The following is an 18,457-nucleotide window of genomic DNA, read 5'->3' as shown; positions in this document are numbered from 1 at the left end:
TTGAGACAACAACTTGACTAACAAACAGTATCAAGTTAATGAATATATCCCTGCTTTGAAGATTAGAAGTGAGTTCTGCTCTAGATTTTCTTAAACGGCCTGAACAAAGAGTAGTTATTATAAAGGTTGTCATATAACCAAAATATATGTGTCCCTCTAAAATATGGCACAAAAAAATAAATAGTGTGGCAATTTCTAGTTTCATATGAAAAAGCCTGAACTTGAAATCCAAGATACAACACTCTTTCTTTACCTCTGTTGATGCTGGTTTACAGTAGCCGGACCCAAAAACTAAATTTTCCAAGAACATTCCAGACTGGTCAGTGCTTGCTTCTTGTCCACTTCTGCCAATCCATGTCCCCTTTCCTGAGTGGGCAAAGCTATGTATATAAAAATTCATATAATATGAATAGATATCAAAGCTTCAGTTAAACTGCATTGTTCAAAAATCTAACCATATAGCAACAGTCTTAATACTTTTACTTGCCAATACCAGAATAGTGTATTTCATTTTGCATTTTTGAATAACATTAGAAGAAAAAACAGGTGCAACAAAATTGTACTGAAAACAACATTCTGTAACACAAAATGAAAATGATGCTTTAGGATGAATTCATATAAAATCTAGCTTGTGACTTCTACGTGGAATCTGCATGTCCTCCATGTGTTTCACTTTGTTTTCTCTGGGTGGTCCAGTTTCCTCACACATTACAAAGACTCACAGTAAGTAGACTGATGACTAAATTGTCTGTGTGTGTGTGTGTGTGTGTGTGTGTGTGTGTGTGTGTGTGTGTGTGTGTGTGTGTGTGTGTGTGTGTGTGTGTAAAATCTGAGGGGTTTCTTAGGAATCCAGTGTGCCTTGACATCGATTCATGGGTGATAATACTACCTATAATAACTATACAATAGTAATACAACACCAATATAAGCCACAACTGACATCACCCTTATAGTCTGACAAGGTCTACAGTTTCTTACATCAAAATCAATATATATTACATTCTTAATACTCAAAACCTCTCTCTTGTTAAAACATGGAATGGCAAGCAAAGGAGATGTCTATCAACCTTTCAGAGAATGAATCATTTCTTTGTACTTCCTTAAAGTCCTTAACTAACTGCTCCCTACACAAGCACAGACAACAGAAAATCTGAGTTCCAGTGTTAACTGAATAAGCATACTCATCTGACCTAGAGAGTTCTCTTAACTTGAGAAATGAGCATGCTAATATACAGTTTACTATGAGCGTGTTGCTTCAAATGCATTACATACAGATTATAAACAAAGCTATATTTATATAACTGTGATCTATAATTAAAGGAAAAAGAGTTCATATTTAAAAAAAATAAAATTTAAACAATGTTAGTCAAATACTGTCCAGCACATTGTTACTGTGTGGCTCATTCATCCATAGACAGTGACTTCCCATAAAGAAACATTTTTTGTATAGGTTAAACCCTACATAAGGTTTCCGTTTATCACACATCTGAATGTTCTTTCTAGATGAAAATCAAACTGAGAACGGAAAAGTTTATTGATGAATGTCTATGTAAGGCTCCATTGCTGCTGTTTGTTTTCCAGATTAAACTAAGTATTGCAAGTCTCTGCGGTAGATACACCTCCGCTGCTCAAGGTGGTGCATAAGTATAACTGTGCACATAAAGCATAGGTGTCATTTTAGTGTTATTCCAAAAAGCTTATTTGATTATGTAAAACAGCCCGTTGTATCAGATGGAGGTCAGGTAAACCCTCCCTCCCTCCCTGTCCCTCCATAGAATAAGTTTCTCCATGACAAAATTCCACACAAGTGAAAAAAAAAACAGGTTTACTATAACTGGTTAGCACTTACAGTCATGAAATGAAATCCATTTCAAGAATGAAACTGCTAATTGTTTATAACATGCCACATTCTTTTGACTTGCTTTTGTGGAACTTTTTTTCACATTTCTCAAAAAGTATCACAGTATAAAAACCTTCAAAGATATGCAGGAGGATCCAAAAGGAACACAATTTTACATAAACGGGAAGGAAACAGGAAATGAAGTAAAGACAGAAAACTAAAGAAAGCAGATAACATATATGCATATGTGCATGTGTGTCTGAGTGACAGAAATGTCTGTATGTGTGCTTATACATGTCTAGTAAGAAAAGCTAAATATATTATTGTAGCTAATATTTATGTAGTTTATTCACTTGGTTGCAATTAGGTTCATAGGTTTATTGGTGTAAACTAGGCTAATGACCACTTGGTCCCTTATAAGCCTATATGCACAACCCATATGTGACCGACAAATTTGACTTATATAGGTGGTGATTTACTGATTTCATCTATCAGATACATAGGAGCCAGACCACGGGTGAATTTTCAATTACCCACCCATTGGTCCAAGTTGCAGTTAAAGAGGGATAGGCAGGAACTCTGCTTCACATGAATGGGGAGCCTGTCCCAGAGAATGGGAGTTGACTGAAAAATGTATTTTTCTCTCCAACATGTCCTATTTATGTCACAAGCAAAATTTAGGTATTTTAATCTACTAGTTCTGAAACAGTTTGTTTTCTAGATGTGCAAAAAGTACATCAAACAGGGTACAGGAATGTCTTTTGCCAGACTAAGATCACCTCTCAGAAGTCTGTATGATACCAATTAAAGAGACAGGGCTTTGAGATGATCAGTGTAGGACATTGTGTTTACTCCCTGTATTTTTTTTTTTTTTGTAAGGAACCTTTGTGGCCATTCCAGTTGCTGCACATGTCTGGTGAGGTATATACTGAAGGGAGCATTATACTCTATGATGGGTCTGATGAGGTCTGCCTACAGTGGTATGATGACCTCTTTGGATCTACATGCCATGCATTTGCTTTTCAGCTGAGGAACACAGAAAGATTTCCTTACTACCGTGGACACATGATGGTCGAAGGCTAGGTTAATATCTGCATGATTTCTCAGATCCTTGAACAGTGAATCAACTTTTAAGGGTGTTTTATTGATGGCATAATTACTTGATGGTAGACTTCCCAAAAGGTACTATAGCGTATTTCTTAGTACTGAGTTTTAAGCCATGGCTTTGGCACCATGTATTTGTCTATATTAGACCTTCAAGAAAGGTGTTCTCATCTTGGGTTGATTCAATCACTGCTCCCACTTTGCAATTGTCTATGAACTTGGCTAGCCAAAGGCCTTTGACATTGGCTTTGACATCCAAGAAGTAGATGCTAAAGATGAGTGGGCCCAGCACAGAGCCCTGGGGGACTCCACTGGTGATCAGACTCTTTGTGAAGGTGGCCTCACTAATTCTAATCTCTTGGGTACTATCAGTGAGTCAGCTAGCTATCCAGAGTATTATAAAGGGGTTTACACCTAGTTCCTTAAGTTTATTGACAATACCTGAGTGGGTTATTGTATCAAATATTTTAGTCAGATCTAGATAGGCAGTATGCACCATTTTCTTCTCATCCATTGAATTAAAGACCTTCTCAAAGAAGTCCACCTGATTCGGTAAGCATGACCTTCCTTTGACAAAGCTAAAATAGGATAGATCCAGTGTCTAGAGGTCTCCTATGGCCTTGTTGATAATTTCCATGATAATGCTTTCCTTAGCTCTGCAAATAAGACTATTCAGAATAATGGGTCTGTATTTTCCAAGAGCTATTAAAGGCCCTCCATTATGAAGGTGGATGACCTTCCCAGTCCTCCATTCACATGGCACAAAGCCTGTTTTAAGAGATATAATTAAGGGATCCTGAAAAGATATATTTTAGACTATTCAGGAGACATCCTGAGATATTATCGGGGCCCATTGAGGCCACATTCTTGGCTTTAGTGAGTGCAGCCAGTACATGCTCCTTATTTACAGATGTAGGGGTTATGTTTGAGGGTATTTTTTGATGGGATGGTTGGGGTGATAGGGCAGCAAAGTTTAAACTAAATTTGTCTGCTACAGGTTCGCTATATCACTAGACCCAGTGAATGTGGCACCATTAACCATCAGTTCAGCACATTGCTGTGTGTTGCCTTTGAGGTTTCTCACATAGCTGTAGAAGACATTGTGGTTATCTTTCACCTGTAATCCTGTAATCACAACTGCACAGGTAAAAACCACACTCTCCAAAGCCAAGAACACAGCATCCATGGCACCAGACAACATCCCAGGCTGCATTCTACACGAACTACAGAACAAACTGGCACCCCACCTAAGTACCATGTTCAATAATAGTCTCACCTCAGGCTTTGTGCCTACTGAATGGCACACAGCAATGGTTATCCCACTCCACAAGGGGGGAGCCACCACGGACCCCGGGAACTACCGCCCCATTTGCCTGACGAGCCTGGTCTGCAAGGCCATGGAACGTATCATCATGGAACTTATAAACAAAGACATTGGTAATCTCCAAACTCTGGATCCCACCCAGTTCGGGTTTGTAAAAGGCAGATCATGTCTCCTAAACCTGATAGACTTTTTTGAAGCAGTCACCAAAGCCATAGACAAGGCTAAGGTGGTTCACACAGCCCATCTAGATCTTGCCAAGGCTTTCTACACCATCCCCCACAATGGCATTATAGATAAACTCACTAAACTAGGTATAAATCCCTATGTCACAAGATGGGTTGCCAACTGGCTCACTGACAGAACCCACACTGTGAAAGTAGCAGACTCCAAATCTGACCAGACCAGTGACAAGTGGAGTACCACAGGGTTCAGTCCTGGGTCCTCTCCTGTTTGGTATTACTTCTCTGAAGTACAGGCTAACACAGAAGGTCTTTGGCTAATGAAGTTCGCAGATGACTGCAAACTAGGAGCCATAATCGAAACTCCTAATGATGTGGACATCCTACAAAAGGGCCTCACTGAGACAGATGCCTGGTGTCAAAGCCATGGCCTCAAGCTCAATGCCAAAAAGTGCATTGTCATCCCCTTTGGTAAAAACTCTGTACCAATGAACTACAACATAGGCGGTATCATACTTAACACTGAAAGTGTGATAAGAGACCTTGGGACACAGGTGGACATCAGTCTCTCTTTTGATAATCACATTGCCACAGTAGTCAGGAAATCCTTCTACATGGCACACCTCATCACAAAAGGTTTCTCATCCAGAAAAAAAGAGGTCATTGTTCCCCTCTACTCATCACTCATTAGACCCATTATAGAGTATAATGCCCCTTTTGGTATGTACCTCACAAGACATCTACAACAACTGGAAAGGCTGCAGAAATACCTCACAAAGAGGATTACCGGCCTCAAACAGATGCCCTACACAGACCGTCTCAAAAAACTCCAGCTTTACTCCATCGCATATCGCCTACTCAGAGGTGATCTCTGCCTAACATACAAAGCTATGTCAAACCCAGAGCTGTTGGACATGCTCCACTTAAAGAAATCCCAATCCCTCCAAGCTACAAACTCTAAGGACCTAAACCTTGTCACCACAATAAACAGTACATGCCGGAGGGATAGATTCCTGTCCCAGAGACTTCCCATACTCTGGAATAAACTACCTATCTATATCAAACAAAGCTCCTCATTAGCACTCTTCAAGAAAAATCTTGATGATTGGATGGGAAATAAGAAATTCACCCCGGGGATCACCTCTATGGCTCTGCTAGACAGTGGCACAGGAAAATATATTTCTTGGGTGGCAAAAGCCAGGGTACCTTTTTGGCTGGGCTTGTATAGGCCCCAGGGCCGATAGCCCTATACCTACCTTTGAACCTATGAACCTGGGAGGCTATCTTAACCTCAAAGTTCCCTTTGCTTGATCAAATTATCCCTATTAGGTCCTATTTACTTTGATGAAAGAGTTTCTATCTTTATGGGAATTACCCATCCTGAGTTTTTCATTTTGTTGTATATGCTGCTTAATTTGAGATGTCACCAGGGCAATTGGTTTCTGGTGCAAGTCCTGGGCTTACTTCTGGTAGGTATGGCAGCCTCTATGCAGCCATTGACATGATTGTACAGTGTTTCTGAGAGAAATTCTGCATAGGCTACTGTATTCACTGAGCATGGAGGGGGTACTGGATTTTGACAAGCTATGTCTTAATAAAAGATAATTTACCTTGGAAAGGTTGCTAATTGCTACTGGTTTTAATGGGATTATGGAGGTGAATTTGATTTTGAAAGAGACAGCTTTATGGTTGGACCTTACCAATGAGGATGAGACATTTTTTGGGGGAGCAGTGTCTGGTATGTTGAAGCCTGTAGTTTATGTAGTCACTATCTGGCCAAGGGTGTTTGTATTTGTGAAGTCCAGGAGTCACTGTGCCTTTAGACTTGAGGCTGTATATGATTACTAGTCTATAGATGGGTAATTAAAGTCTCCCATGAGTACAGTGTTAGGTTGGATGTCCTTCTTGGACATGGAGGGTGACCTATAGCTGGCTAGGATATGGTACAAGATTTTGTCTAGGGTGATCTGCACATACAGGAACTCCAGTACATCATCCTGTTTGACAACCCTAAAGGTATGCTCTGATCTACAATGAAACACCTGCTCCTTTTGCCCTTGTCTGTGAAGCTACTGGTCTAAAAGTGTGGAAGGCACCGAAACCTTGTACTGCCGAGGTACTCCCTCCTGCTTTAAACCATGTCTTAGTAACTGCACACATATGTATATTTTCATGTGTGAGGAGCGCTTGGAATATAGTTTTTTTATTTAGGCTATTGGCATTCAGCAGTAACAGAGCTGATTTTGCTATGTTGGTAGGTTTATCAATTTGGCGTACCTAAAAAAGGCACAATGGGGATGGATAAAGTTTTAGCCAGTATTCAAACACCTAGAAGAGAGAGCTGCAGACCATCCTTAAAAAAGCAACATGGTCTGTTAACCATGTCCTCCGAAGATGAAAAATATTGGATCCCCTTAGAATGACACCAGAAAGACAGACAGTTGTTGAAATCAATCATTTTTTTGCTCATATTGTGTCATCATCCTTGATGAAGGTAATATGCTGTTCACTTGTCATGCTTATACCAGCCTGAGGCATATAGCTTATACCAGCCTGAGATATATAGTCTGAAAGCTCCATAATGTCTCTCTCCATATAGTCCAGGGAGGTAGATCTTTGGTCATTTACACTTATGTGGTCTAGGATGGAATCGTACTGGTACTTGTGGAATAACGATTTGAATGCATGAGTGATCTGGTGGATTCTGTATCCAGAAAAGCATCTAACAGTTGTCTTCTCTTTGTTCAGCCTGGTTAGAAGGGTAATGTATATCTTACAATAGAGTTCCCTATGACAAGATTCCTGGAAAATCTGTATGCTTGCCTTAGGGGATTAGTGTTTGGGGCTCCACTGAAAGTGACAGTATATGTGGTGTAAGGTGTGTTTTTTCTGAGAGCCTTTGGGCTTGCTGAGGCATAGGTCTAGGCAGTTTTTGTTCTTTAGGAAGATTGTTTTTAAGTGCCTCACCATACACATGCATGATGTATGTTATGTAAGGTGAGTGTTGCATGTATGGTTTCTCAAACCTGATGTGTTTGTATGGGAGAGTTTAGCCTCCAGTGTCATTATGTAAGTACACCTCTCACATACTGCGTCTGCTACTTTAAGGATTAAGTAGCTGTCAGTAAACATGATACAACTGCTACATTGTCTCAGGATGAGAATATCCACAGAGCTGGTTACAGAGAAATTAGGAAATTCCATATCTATATAGTCTAGTCCTTTGATTTGTGAGCTACAAGGGAGTGATATGTTGGGCTTAGAAGGCTATTAAGGGTGCTTGGTCTGGGCAGACTAAAAGGATGCTTTACTAGAGCAGATTATACTAAACAATACAAAATTCTTCTAACTTTAATGTTTTCACAATACTGAATTCTACTAAATCTGTAGGTCTTGTCACTTGAGTTGCGTCTATCAGCTCTAAGCTTTTCAGCGCAGAATGTATTTTCTCTATATTGCTGCCTTACAGGTTAGAGTTTTATGAACCATTCTTTCTAGGTGTTTGCTACTGTAGATGGCACTGCTACTCCACTCAAACACAAAATTTATAGCAGCACAGAAAAAGCAGAAAACTAACTAATGTGCCCTCTGAAGAATAAAATTGACTACACTATGAATGCTTTTGTGTATTTCCCATCTCAGTTAGACCAGTCAAACACCTCCAGCTAAAAGATTAATTAACCCAGTCAGCCTATTGTGAAAAGACAGTAGAAGTGACCCACAACTGCAATGCTAACACAAACCATTTAAACAACTAGCTGGAAATCCCTTGCTGAAGGCGATTTCAAGACAGTCTTACAGCAGTACCTGTGAAGAGAATGTTTTTTATAAAAACTTAGTGAAATGCACACATAATAGCAGAAAAAGAGTAGTGATCACTTATAATAACGCGTGTGATTTACCAGTCAGAAAGTGTAACACTCACTTAAAATAACTTAAGTGCGATTTAGCAATCAAAAGTGATTAACTTTGCCTGGATGGTACTGGATGTAAGTAAAACACTTCTGAAATGCAGACTATGACTCCAAACTTTGCTGAGCTCCTGGAAAATTAGGAGACAAGTCGATTAATACTGGTTTGCTGAGTGGGCACTTATCATAGATCTGTTGAAAACAGTGGGTAGGAAAGGTACAAACATATCTTATGCAACAGTCAGTTGCAATGAAACAGGAGAGGGAGGACTTTGGAAATCAAATTATCATAAGGGGTGGAGGCCAAAGACACAGCCTTATAAAACAACAACAGCAGAAGAGTAAAAGAGTTGGAAAGAACAAGCAGGCTAGCTAGAGTGGCATCCTATTAAATAAAGGCACTAATGGAGCTCTTTCAGAAACTTTATCTTATTGTCTTAGCAGGGTATAGGGCAGATACAGAATGGAACTTTAAGCATGTAAAGGATACACAGAATATAAAATCACTGAAGCACAAAATGGAGCAGAGACAATTCTCTCACTATTGACCTTCTGTTATTTTTTAATTTCTCCAAGTTTTTTGAGTTTCTAATAACAGGACAGGAAAGAACCCCATTCCTAAGTCAAAGTATGATTAAAGCTCATGGAATTAGTATTGTTTCAGTCTTTGATGTTAGCCAGAAGTGCTCTTCGCAGCACCTGCAGTATGCCCACTACTGACTCCTACATATGGAGTTACATGTATTGGTAACATATCTAAGTACAATTGTAAATTATTTTTTTATAAGACCCTTTGCTCGTACTATTATTGGAACTGTCTGGGTACCCTTCTTACACATTGCCCTCATTTCTGCCTACAAATTCTGGTATTTTATGTCTTTGTGTCTCTGTACATAAGACACTGTAGTCACTGGATGTAGCAATTTCAATTATCTATACCTGGTTTTCTCGCATCTGTTTTTTGAATTTGTACTGTTGGTAATGGATGGTTTCATGTGATATAAACTTCGTCATTTTCTATAATGCTTTGTGGATCATGCTTCCAATGTTTTTCAGCTACTTCAATATTTTATATCTTAGCACAATCCCAATGCAGCAGTCTTGCACATAATTATGCCTTTTAGTATACAGTCCTTCTGCCATTTGTATATCACAACCAGCAATATGATATGCAACTGTTTCCAGTTCTTTTCTACACAACCTATATGTGTCTGTTCCTCCCACATGTTCAATGACTTTGTAAACCAACGTGTATGTAGTCCATTATCTTAGCCCACCAATATTAACCTTCCGGCTTTTGGTTTAAATTCACCTCTCCTTAATCATTCCTGCATTCAAACCTGATCAACATGAGGTTGATCCAAGAGTTTTAAAAGTCAGTTTCTGTATACATTGCACTGCTATACCTTGTTTCATGTCATAGCTCCACTCCAGTATGCTCTTCATTAAAATAATGAAGTACAAATCTACAAATGCCCTTGACTAATCTCTTGTCATTTTTAACAATTGTTTCTCCATGCAAGTTTCATAAACTCATCTTCTATATAAACTAACATCAAAGTTACTGCATCTCAGGGAAGGAAACACAACAGGTGATCAAAATTACAAGGATTCACAATTATTATTGTTTGCAGTTCCATACTTCTCATTTGCAAATATCCCCTCCCCATATCACTCTGTATTTAACAGTGTGTGTTACTTGTATACATTTTATCTACAATATCTTTATTTTTATTTATTTACCATTTACTGACCAGGTTAGTCCAAATGGCTTATGGCCTCTGTTCACAGGAGAACCAAAACTGTATTTATGCTACTAGGGAAATTTGGCCAGGGCATTGAGAAACTTCCCCTACTCTTTTAGATAGGGCACTGGCATCTTTTACATTTACCTAAGCTAGCACCAAGTCAAGCATATAGGACTTCAGTTTGATGTCTCACCTGAAGGATGATACACTCAAGTGGGGTGCTGTTTCACATGACACACTTAGGAGTGCAACACTCCCCTAATGCTAAACTGCAGTGTTACCAGTCCAATCACCATCAGACTAAATAGGACCCACAGCCTTCTGAGCTTCCAGCACTAAAGGCAAGTGGGTTACCTGTTGTATCACTGGCATACTTCTTGTAGGGATTCAGCTTTTGTTACTGTTTGCAACAAGCTAAAATGCACTGCTGTGGTCACAATGAATTTAAATTATCCAGTCAGTCTCAGTTACTGAGGTCCATAATACCCAGGCATTTGTTGCACCCTCTGTGTGGAAATTTCTGAACTGCCCACTGCTATCTTTGAGGGTGGATGGTCACTGTGCTTTTTAGTGACTGCTAACAACCAGAGGAAGTACAAAGGTATGAGGAGTATTGCTGTTGTAGGACATGACACCCACTCTATGACATTGCATATATGTACAGATGCCATATCATACCTCTACACAAACTTTTATCAAGATATCTAATTTCAGATCCACTGCCACTTTATCCCCCCTCTCAAAAATATTGCAAAATGTGTCCGTAAACAACTACTCCCGCGTCTCTCGAAGGAATAATTACTAACCAATACCCGTCATAGTTTTAGACCTGCACACAGCACGAGCAACTGTCCTACCAACTTTTACAAATAAAATAAATAAAGCCTGGCATAGAGGTAAACTCATTTCTTCCATATTCATAGACTTACTGAAAGCTTTCAATACTGTGTCTCTTAAAAAAAAAATCTTCTAGTACAACTGGCCACAATGGTAGCTCAGAACCCACTCTTCAATGGTTTAATGATTATTTGTCAGAATGCTACCAAACATCCCCTTTTCTAAGCATCAGTATAGGAGTCACACAAGGCTCAAAGCTCTATCCTTGTTGCTCTTCTGTTGTTGTATGTGTTTATAAAGAATGTTCTTTCTTCTAAACAACAAGCATCCCTTGTAAAGTATGCACATGGTTCCATCCTTATCTTTCTCTCAGACAGTCTAAAAACGTAGAAAAGATTAGACAGCATGCATTTAACTATGCTGAAGACTGGCTTTGTGTCCACCAACTCATCCTTAATTCAAAGAAAAACAAACGCCTTTATTTTCCCTAATTACTTTCCCATGAAAAAAAGTTTAAAACCACATCCCTATACAATATGACAATTAAAGTGGTACCCCAGACAAAACCACACGGGGTTACAATCGATTGCAAACTCGAATAAACAGAGGAATATAAAAAAAAAATCACAAAAAACTAGGAATGTTATACAGTCAGAAAATTCCTTCTGCATCCACCAGAGTCAATATTGCCACTACATACCTACTTCAGACTTTATTTTACAGTTCTCCCATCCTGACTAATCTTTAGGCCCCCAACCTAAACTAGAACAGTGTTACAAGTTAGCTAGACTTTTAGCTAATACACGCCACAGAACACATCTTTACTTTACACTAAAACATCTAAACTGGCTAGCATTATCCCAGCAGCTAAATTATACCCATCTCCTCTTAATACATAAGATTATATACAATTCCACTTCCTGCCCAGCTACAAGTACAATTCGCCACCACTGCAGTGATCACAATCACTACCCAAATAATCACATTGGATCTTCTGACAAATATCTACTTGACATATATAAGCCTTACAAAAACTGTGGTCAAAGCAATAGTCTTGAGTACAATCCCTGACAGGCAATACATAACATTCTTTTAATTTAAGATGTAAGTAAAATAATTCCCGTCAGACTCCTGGCTCTGCACATGCTGCTCTCCTGGATAATAATTTCATCTGCTACTCCTCCTCTAATACTGCTATATATGCTGTCTCTCATTTTCTTTGTTTTTAATTCTCTTGATCTAACTCTTATTTCCCTTACAGTTAATCCTGATGTTGCTGTTTATTTCTTCTGTCCCCCATATCTGCTCCCCTTAATCCATCACTCTCCCCCTTTATCTCTACCCCTCCTTTTCCACTGTTTGAATGTTCAACTCTGACATTTGCTTTATGAGGCAGTAATAAACTCCTGAACGTATAATGTGCCAACATGTTTCAATGCTACATGATGCTGCATTTGTCTTGTTTTAATGGTGTCATATGTGCATTATTTTCTATGTCATAAATGTATTAATATTTGTACTAATCTGTGTATTTGCAGTATATTGTAATACATCATCACTTTTCACCCACTAATATGGATTTTCTGCTCTTCTGTTTGTGGAGCTTTTCTCCCGGGACCTCTACTGAAAACAGATAAAATTATCCAGCTGCCTTTCCTATTTAATAAATATCAATAACAAATAAATTAAATTGTGAGCATAATACACTGCATTACTATGGTCAGCTCTTCTTCCGTTTGACCAGTAAGGGTCACTATGTCCACAACAAGGAGGTGAATGAGAGGTACACATTTACATAGCTTTGTTTGTTTCTGCAATAATGCATATTAATAATATGAACAATCTAAAGAATAGCAGCTCTGGCAGCAGCAAATGAAATGTCTTCACTTACTAAGTTTGCTGAATAAGTACAGTTGTGCTGGGAAAGATATAGCATACGATACAGTTTCTGTGAGTTAATACTCGTTGGTGTAGACTATGTCATATGTATCATTTTTAATACTTTGCCTTCAGTACATCAATGGACATGGCAAAATAGTATAAGAGTACAGTTATATTTTCATAATGATAGCGAAATAGCACAGAAAGGAGACAGTAACATGCAGACATCATGAGCTAGACATTTATGAGTACTATCCAGGTTTGTATAAGCAATATTAATATCTCAAAAAAAGGTAGCTTCAGCAACAAGGAGAGAGGTATCAGCATTTAGCTTATATGAATTACAATGTGTGTGTGCAATTATGTAAGATGAGCAGTGCATGATTTATTGTTGACTGAAAACCTTTGTCATGTTTTCTTAAGTAAAACATTAGTATTCTAGACAGCAACAGTATGAAAATGTACTCATGCATGAATAGGACAGTAGTAAGAAAAAGACAAAAAGGAGGTGAATAACATGCAGTCATCCTGAACAATACAGCTTTGATTTTTTCTCAGACATTATGAATATTACCAATATTTGCATATTAATAGCAGTATCTGAGTAACACTGCCATTATTAGCATTAAGAAGCAAGGGAGGATTCTTCTTCTTCTTTCGGCTTTTCCCGGTTAGGGGTCGCCACAGCGGTTCACCTGTCCGCTCATGATATGGGAGCTTATGTAATTTGGTATATTTCGACAACAAAAACTTAACTGAAGGATGTGTAAGATTTAAGTAGCTGAAAAGTGCAGATGGTTATGAACCTTTTTGAAATGTCTCCTATATTTTCAGTAATAATGTAAACATGGACTAGGATAGTTTCATGTCAGGAGAACTGCATAAACAGTGGTTGTTAGAGAAAAAAGACAGTAACAGAAGTGTATAATATAATCATCCCCAAAGATTAAGAATATGTTTTTTGGTAAAAGTTATTAATAGTAATAACAGTCTGATATTTACACTAACATCTTATAAATGGTCACTCTTTGCTAGTGAACAAAATATCTATAAGTTTACATGTTCTGGTAGGCATGAACAGTGAAGCAATCACTGTGGGACATGAAGAGTTGGAATCGTGATGAATGTTTTTAAATGTTATGAAGAATATGAAATATTTTCTATATTTCCTTAACAAGTAAAAACCTGAGTGTATTACTAGCATGTTGGGAGGCCTGTACAAGTGGTATATATAGCAAAAATTGAAAGTAAAATGTGGTAAGTAATGTGAAGACATCCAGTGATATGTGTATGTTTGCAGTGCACATTATTAATATTAGCAATATTCCTCTGTTAAGGTAATTTTGTAGAAATATTTGAAGTGCAATAAAAACAATGGACATTAGTAAAATATATTAAACATGCTTAGTAAGAGGAACATAAGCAGAACTCCCAATGCATGCTTGAGTTACAAGGTATTAAAACCAGAAACCTTCTAATAGTAAGACTAATATATTAGAAATAGTAGGCAACAAACCAAGAATTAGAGTGCCATCTGCAAGTTGAAAAAATATAGTGGGTATTCAAACAACACATCTGTAAGGAGTGCACAGGGATGGAGTGGATACAGTATGACAACTATTAAGCATTTGACATATTTACATTAACATACAGTAAACAACATTATGATACAGACAAGGGGCATATGGATGCACAGGTTATTAGAAAATTATACTAAACATGCTTATATAAGAGAAACTCAGCAAATGTGTTAATATTAACTTTATTACAAATTTCAGAGAAATAATTCCTAAATTCCTAATTTATTTTATATAACTGGATGTAGAACATTGATATCCATGGACCTTTTCCTATTTAGCTTTGGAGTACCTTCTAGTCACTTGTTCAGTGTCATACAGATAGTCAGATGGAGGTTGATGGAACAAACATTGAACATCAGGAAGCAGACTGTTAACATCTCCTAGCTTGAATCTTCTGTGCCATTTGCCAAGTCTTCAAGATGACAAGACATGGTAGATATCAGCAGTGAAAGCATTGCTGTGGGATGTACAGGACTCAAGTTGCAGAAGAGTTTTGCAGAAGGATATAAAGATATGAAATATTTCTGATATCTGCACTAATAAATGAGAAATGGCGTGCCAAACTGTTTTGTTAGGAATAGTACTAAGAAAACAGTGTGCTTTATTAACTAAATGATTTGAAGCATACTTGGGCCAAAGAAACACATTATTCTAATACTGGCATTAATATCCTACATTTATTTATTTATTTATTTTACATTTGTTGGTCGGGATAGTCCGACTGGATACATGTCCATTTTCAGTGGAAGCCCAGGGAGAAAAGCTCCACATAGCAACACAACATAAGTGAATATAGTACAACATAATTTCCATAGATTAACAGACCAAGCAATTTATGACAACAATTCATCTGTAATATAGCTTACTTGCATTCTAGTGTATTAAAGCATGCTAGGTAGATTAATTTCATTGAGGTGTTTTACGAAGAGTATAGAGATGATGCTAGTCAGGAGAAGAATAAGGACATAGACAGTGTGATTTAAAATGTTTTTTGAGACTTTTCTTGAATAGGGGTAGTGAGGATTCCTGAGTAATGTGGTCAGGAAGTAAGTTCTAAATTTTGCCAGCAGAGTTGGCAAACAGGGCATCCCCTGCCAAGTTGTTGGATTTGAAAGTTAGTATTCTATTAGATGAGCATAGTGACCTGTGGGTGTAATGGGGGCAGATAATGTTTTTAAGTGAATTTGTATCTGGTTGGTTGAGGATTTTGTGTGCGACTATGAGCTGGTTGAACTGCAGTAGCGTAGGCAGTTCAAGCCACCCTAAAGTATTTAGATTCTGACAGTGGTGTGTTCTATATGCCGTGCCAGTAACAAACCTAGCAATGCAGTTGTAACAGCAGGATAATTTATTTAGGTCAATTTTGTTCAGGTTTGTGAATAGAGGGGAGGCATAAAGAAGGGTAGAGAGTAAGTGCGATTGGGCCATGGCAGTTCTAGCATGAGACTTAAGGAAAGGTTTGATTTTATAGAGGGAGACAAGTTTTTTATTAATGGTTTTGATGGTCTGATTGATATGAATGTCAAATTTGAGGTTATTGTCTATAGTAACTCCCAGGAGCTTGGTGTGGATTTCAGGAGAGATAGTGGTGCTGTTTTTAGAGTTTATGGTAAAGAATAGAGGGGAGGACGTGCGGGTGGGAGAGAATAGAAGCAGCTTAGTTTTGTTAGGATTTAAGAGCAGAAGTTGACTAGTGAGCCAATTTTCCATGGTATTGAAAGTGTTTTGTGTTAGTGTCATTAGTTCAGATGGAGAGGAGGCTGAGCAAATCAAGGTTGAATCATCTGCATATTGAATACAAGTGGCATTTGGGATGGCAGAGTGAAGATCGTTAATAAAGATGGAGAAGAGGACCAAGTATAGAACCTTGGGGGGCTCCAAGGGTGATGGGTAGCTGGGCAGATATCTTGTCTTTCCATAGGACTGCCTGTTGTCTACCAGAGAGGTAGGATTGAAACCACTGTAGTGAGTGGGAATCTAAGGAGATGGCCTTCTGAGTGTGGAGGAGTAGTGGATGGTTGACCATATCGAAGGCCTTGGCTAGATCAAGAAAAAGTGCTGAGGAAAGTTTGTGATTATTACAATTGTTGTTAATGACATTGGAGAATGACAGGAGAGCTGAGGTGGTACTGTGGTATTTCCTGAAGTTGTGTTGGGAGTCAGCCAACAATTTGTTCTGGATAAGGTGGGGCATGAATTGTTTATGTACGCATCTCTCCATAATTTTAGCAAGTGGTGACAGAATGGCTATTGGTCGGAAGTTTGACAGTTCTTTGGAGCTACCTCCTTTATGCAGGGGCATAATATGGGATATTTTCCAGATTAGAGGGGATGGTACCTTTGGAAATAATTCTGTTGATTAAGATAGAGACATTGTGGGATACGAAGCAATGTGACATGGGCATACTACTAGATTATGATAAATATCTGTAGTGAAAGGATCACTATGGGATGAATAGGACTTGAGTTAGTGAAGAGTATTTCATAGCACTTTTGCAACCCATAAAATATTTTACATATTCAGATTAACAGAACAAAACTGGAGTGTGATACTGTCATATAGGTGGTTCATACACAAGTAGAGGATGTTACAAGAAAAATGCTAGACACATTTGGGTAAGGCAAACATGCAGACTTTTGTTTGAAACAGTGTATTAATGTTAACAACACTGTAACATTGAGTCTAATATCTTATGAATGATAGATCAGGCACATTCTATCAAGGTGCCATCAAAAAACTAAAATGATTTGCTAGGCATGTACCGTGAAATGTTTAGCATAGGATGCACAGGCTTTTTCTTTTTTTGAGGAATTTTCTCTCTTTTCTGCATCATCCTAAGGCAACCTACCCACTGCCTCACATCCATCACCAGGTCTACCAGCCATGTTATTTACCCCCCCCCAACTATCTCATGTAGGACTGGGGATGACACAGAACTTAATGGTGTCCTGTAGGTCTAGCCATTCAATGCCACTGGGAGGGTGTCCTTATTTTATGCTCTATCCTGTTGCTTCCCCATACCTTCATTTCATATGGTATGACAAAGGTGTGGGGATGTAATGGGTATGTGATACATATCACCCCACCTTCATGACAGCTCAGTCTTGTTCTCAACCTTAGTCTCTCCTTTGTCCCACATCTTCTAGCAGAACGTCTCCAGCTTACACCAGGGATCATCACAAGAGATGCTCACAAAACCGGCCACCCTCCAGGGTTGGTAGCATCCACTCCTTCTTGTCACTCTGTCAGATGCCCAAGCCAGTAATCAAACCCAGGTCATCTGGGTCATAGTCAGGGCTTTAGGGCTCTATATGACAGTGGTCACAGGCTGTAGTTATTATGGAATGTTTCCAAAATATTAAGAAAAATATGACATATTTCCATATTTGCATTAATTATGCAGAAATAGTGTGATGCTCTCATGTTGGATGTGGCATATACAACCTGTGTGTGTTAGTTAAAAATATACATTAAAACATGCTGAACAATACATACTTCTCCTGAAATATAAATGCTTGCTTGGCAAAATAGGTATCAATATTAACTACATCTTCATATTGGAGTTAGCGGTCCAAAAACTATGTGGCCTTCAGGTAAATATAATGCTACAAAATATTTGCAACTAATATATAATTTCTTTCATAAATTTAAAATTAGAATTGAGTGTCAACAAACAGACTGTTGATACAATCAGCAATGCATAGCCCTTCATCTGACAGGCAACATTCACATTTTGCATTTTTTTCTAACCCGCATTTTTTGCAAGATATTGTAAATCACATAAGGTGTGGTTCTAATACAGGATTTGGGGGAAAATGCTTAGGAAACAAATGGCTTCCTACTATAAGACTTTGGGAAGAAAGGAGATTACTCAGCGTCTTGCTATTTGAGATTGAATGAGTTAATAACATAACCTAATTTACGATGTCCCATAAGAATTCTTCTCTAGTGGACTTGTAGACCAGGATAAGATCACCTCTACATGTATATAAGATATATAGAGAAGAATTATCTTTCAATCTATTTTCTTAAGATGTATTCTACATATTTTT

The 18,457-nt window shown here is 38.2% G+C and overlaps 1 protein-coding gene across 1 annotated transcript in view; it reads right to left on the bottom strand.

Annotated features, from left to right (window-relative positions):
* The window catches only part of FAM135B (family with sequence similarity 135 member B), a 2,319,882-nt gene that overhangs the window by 1,272,979 nt on the left and 1,028,446 nt on the right, over positions 1-18,457 (bottom strand). The window contains exon 6 of the mRNA XM_044067284.1: positions 254-380. Within this exon, the coding sequence (XP_043923219.1) occupies positions 254-380 (127 nt within the window). The remainder of the gene's footprint in view (positions 1-253; positions 381-18,457) is intronic.

This window comes from Protopterus annectens, chromosome 3.part1 (genome assembly GCF_019279795.1).
Source record: "Protopterus annectens isolate FY-2018-M chromosome 3.part1, PAN1.0, whole genome shotgun sequence".
In the NCBI taxonomy this organism is placed as follows: Eukaryota; Metazoa; Chordata; order Ceratodontiformes; family Protopteridae; genus Protopterus; species Protopterus annectens.
Note: the sequence above shows the minus strand (reverse complement) of the source record. Positions and strands in the feature narration are given on the sequence as shown.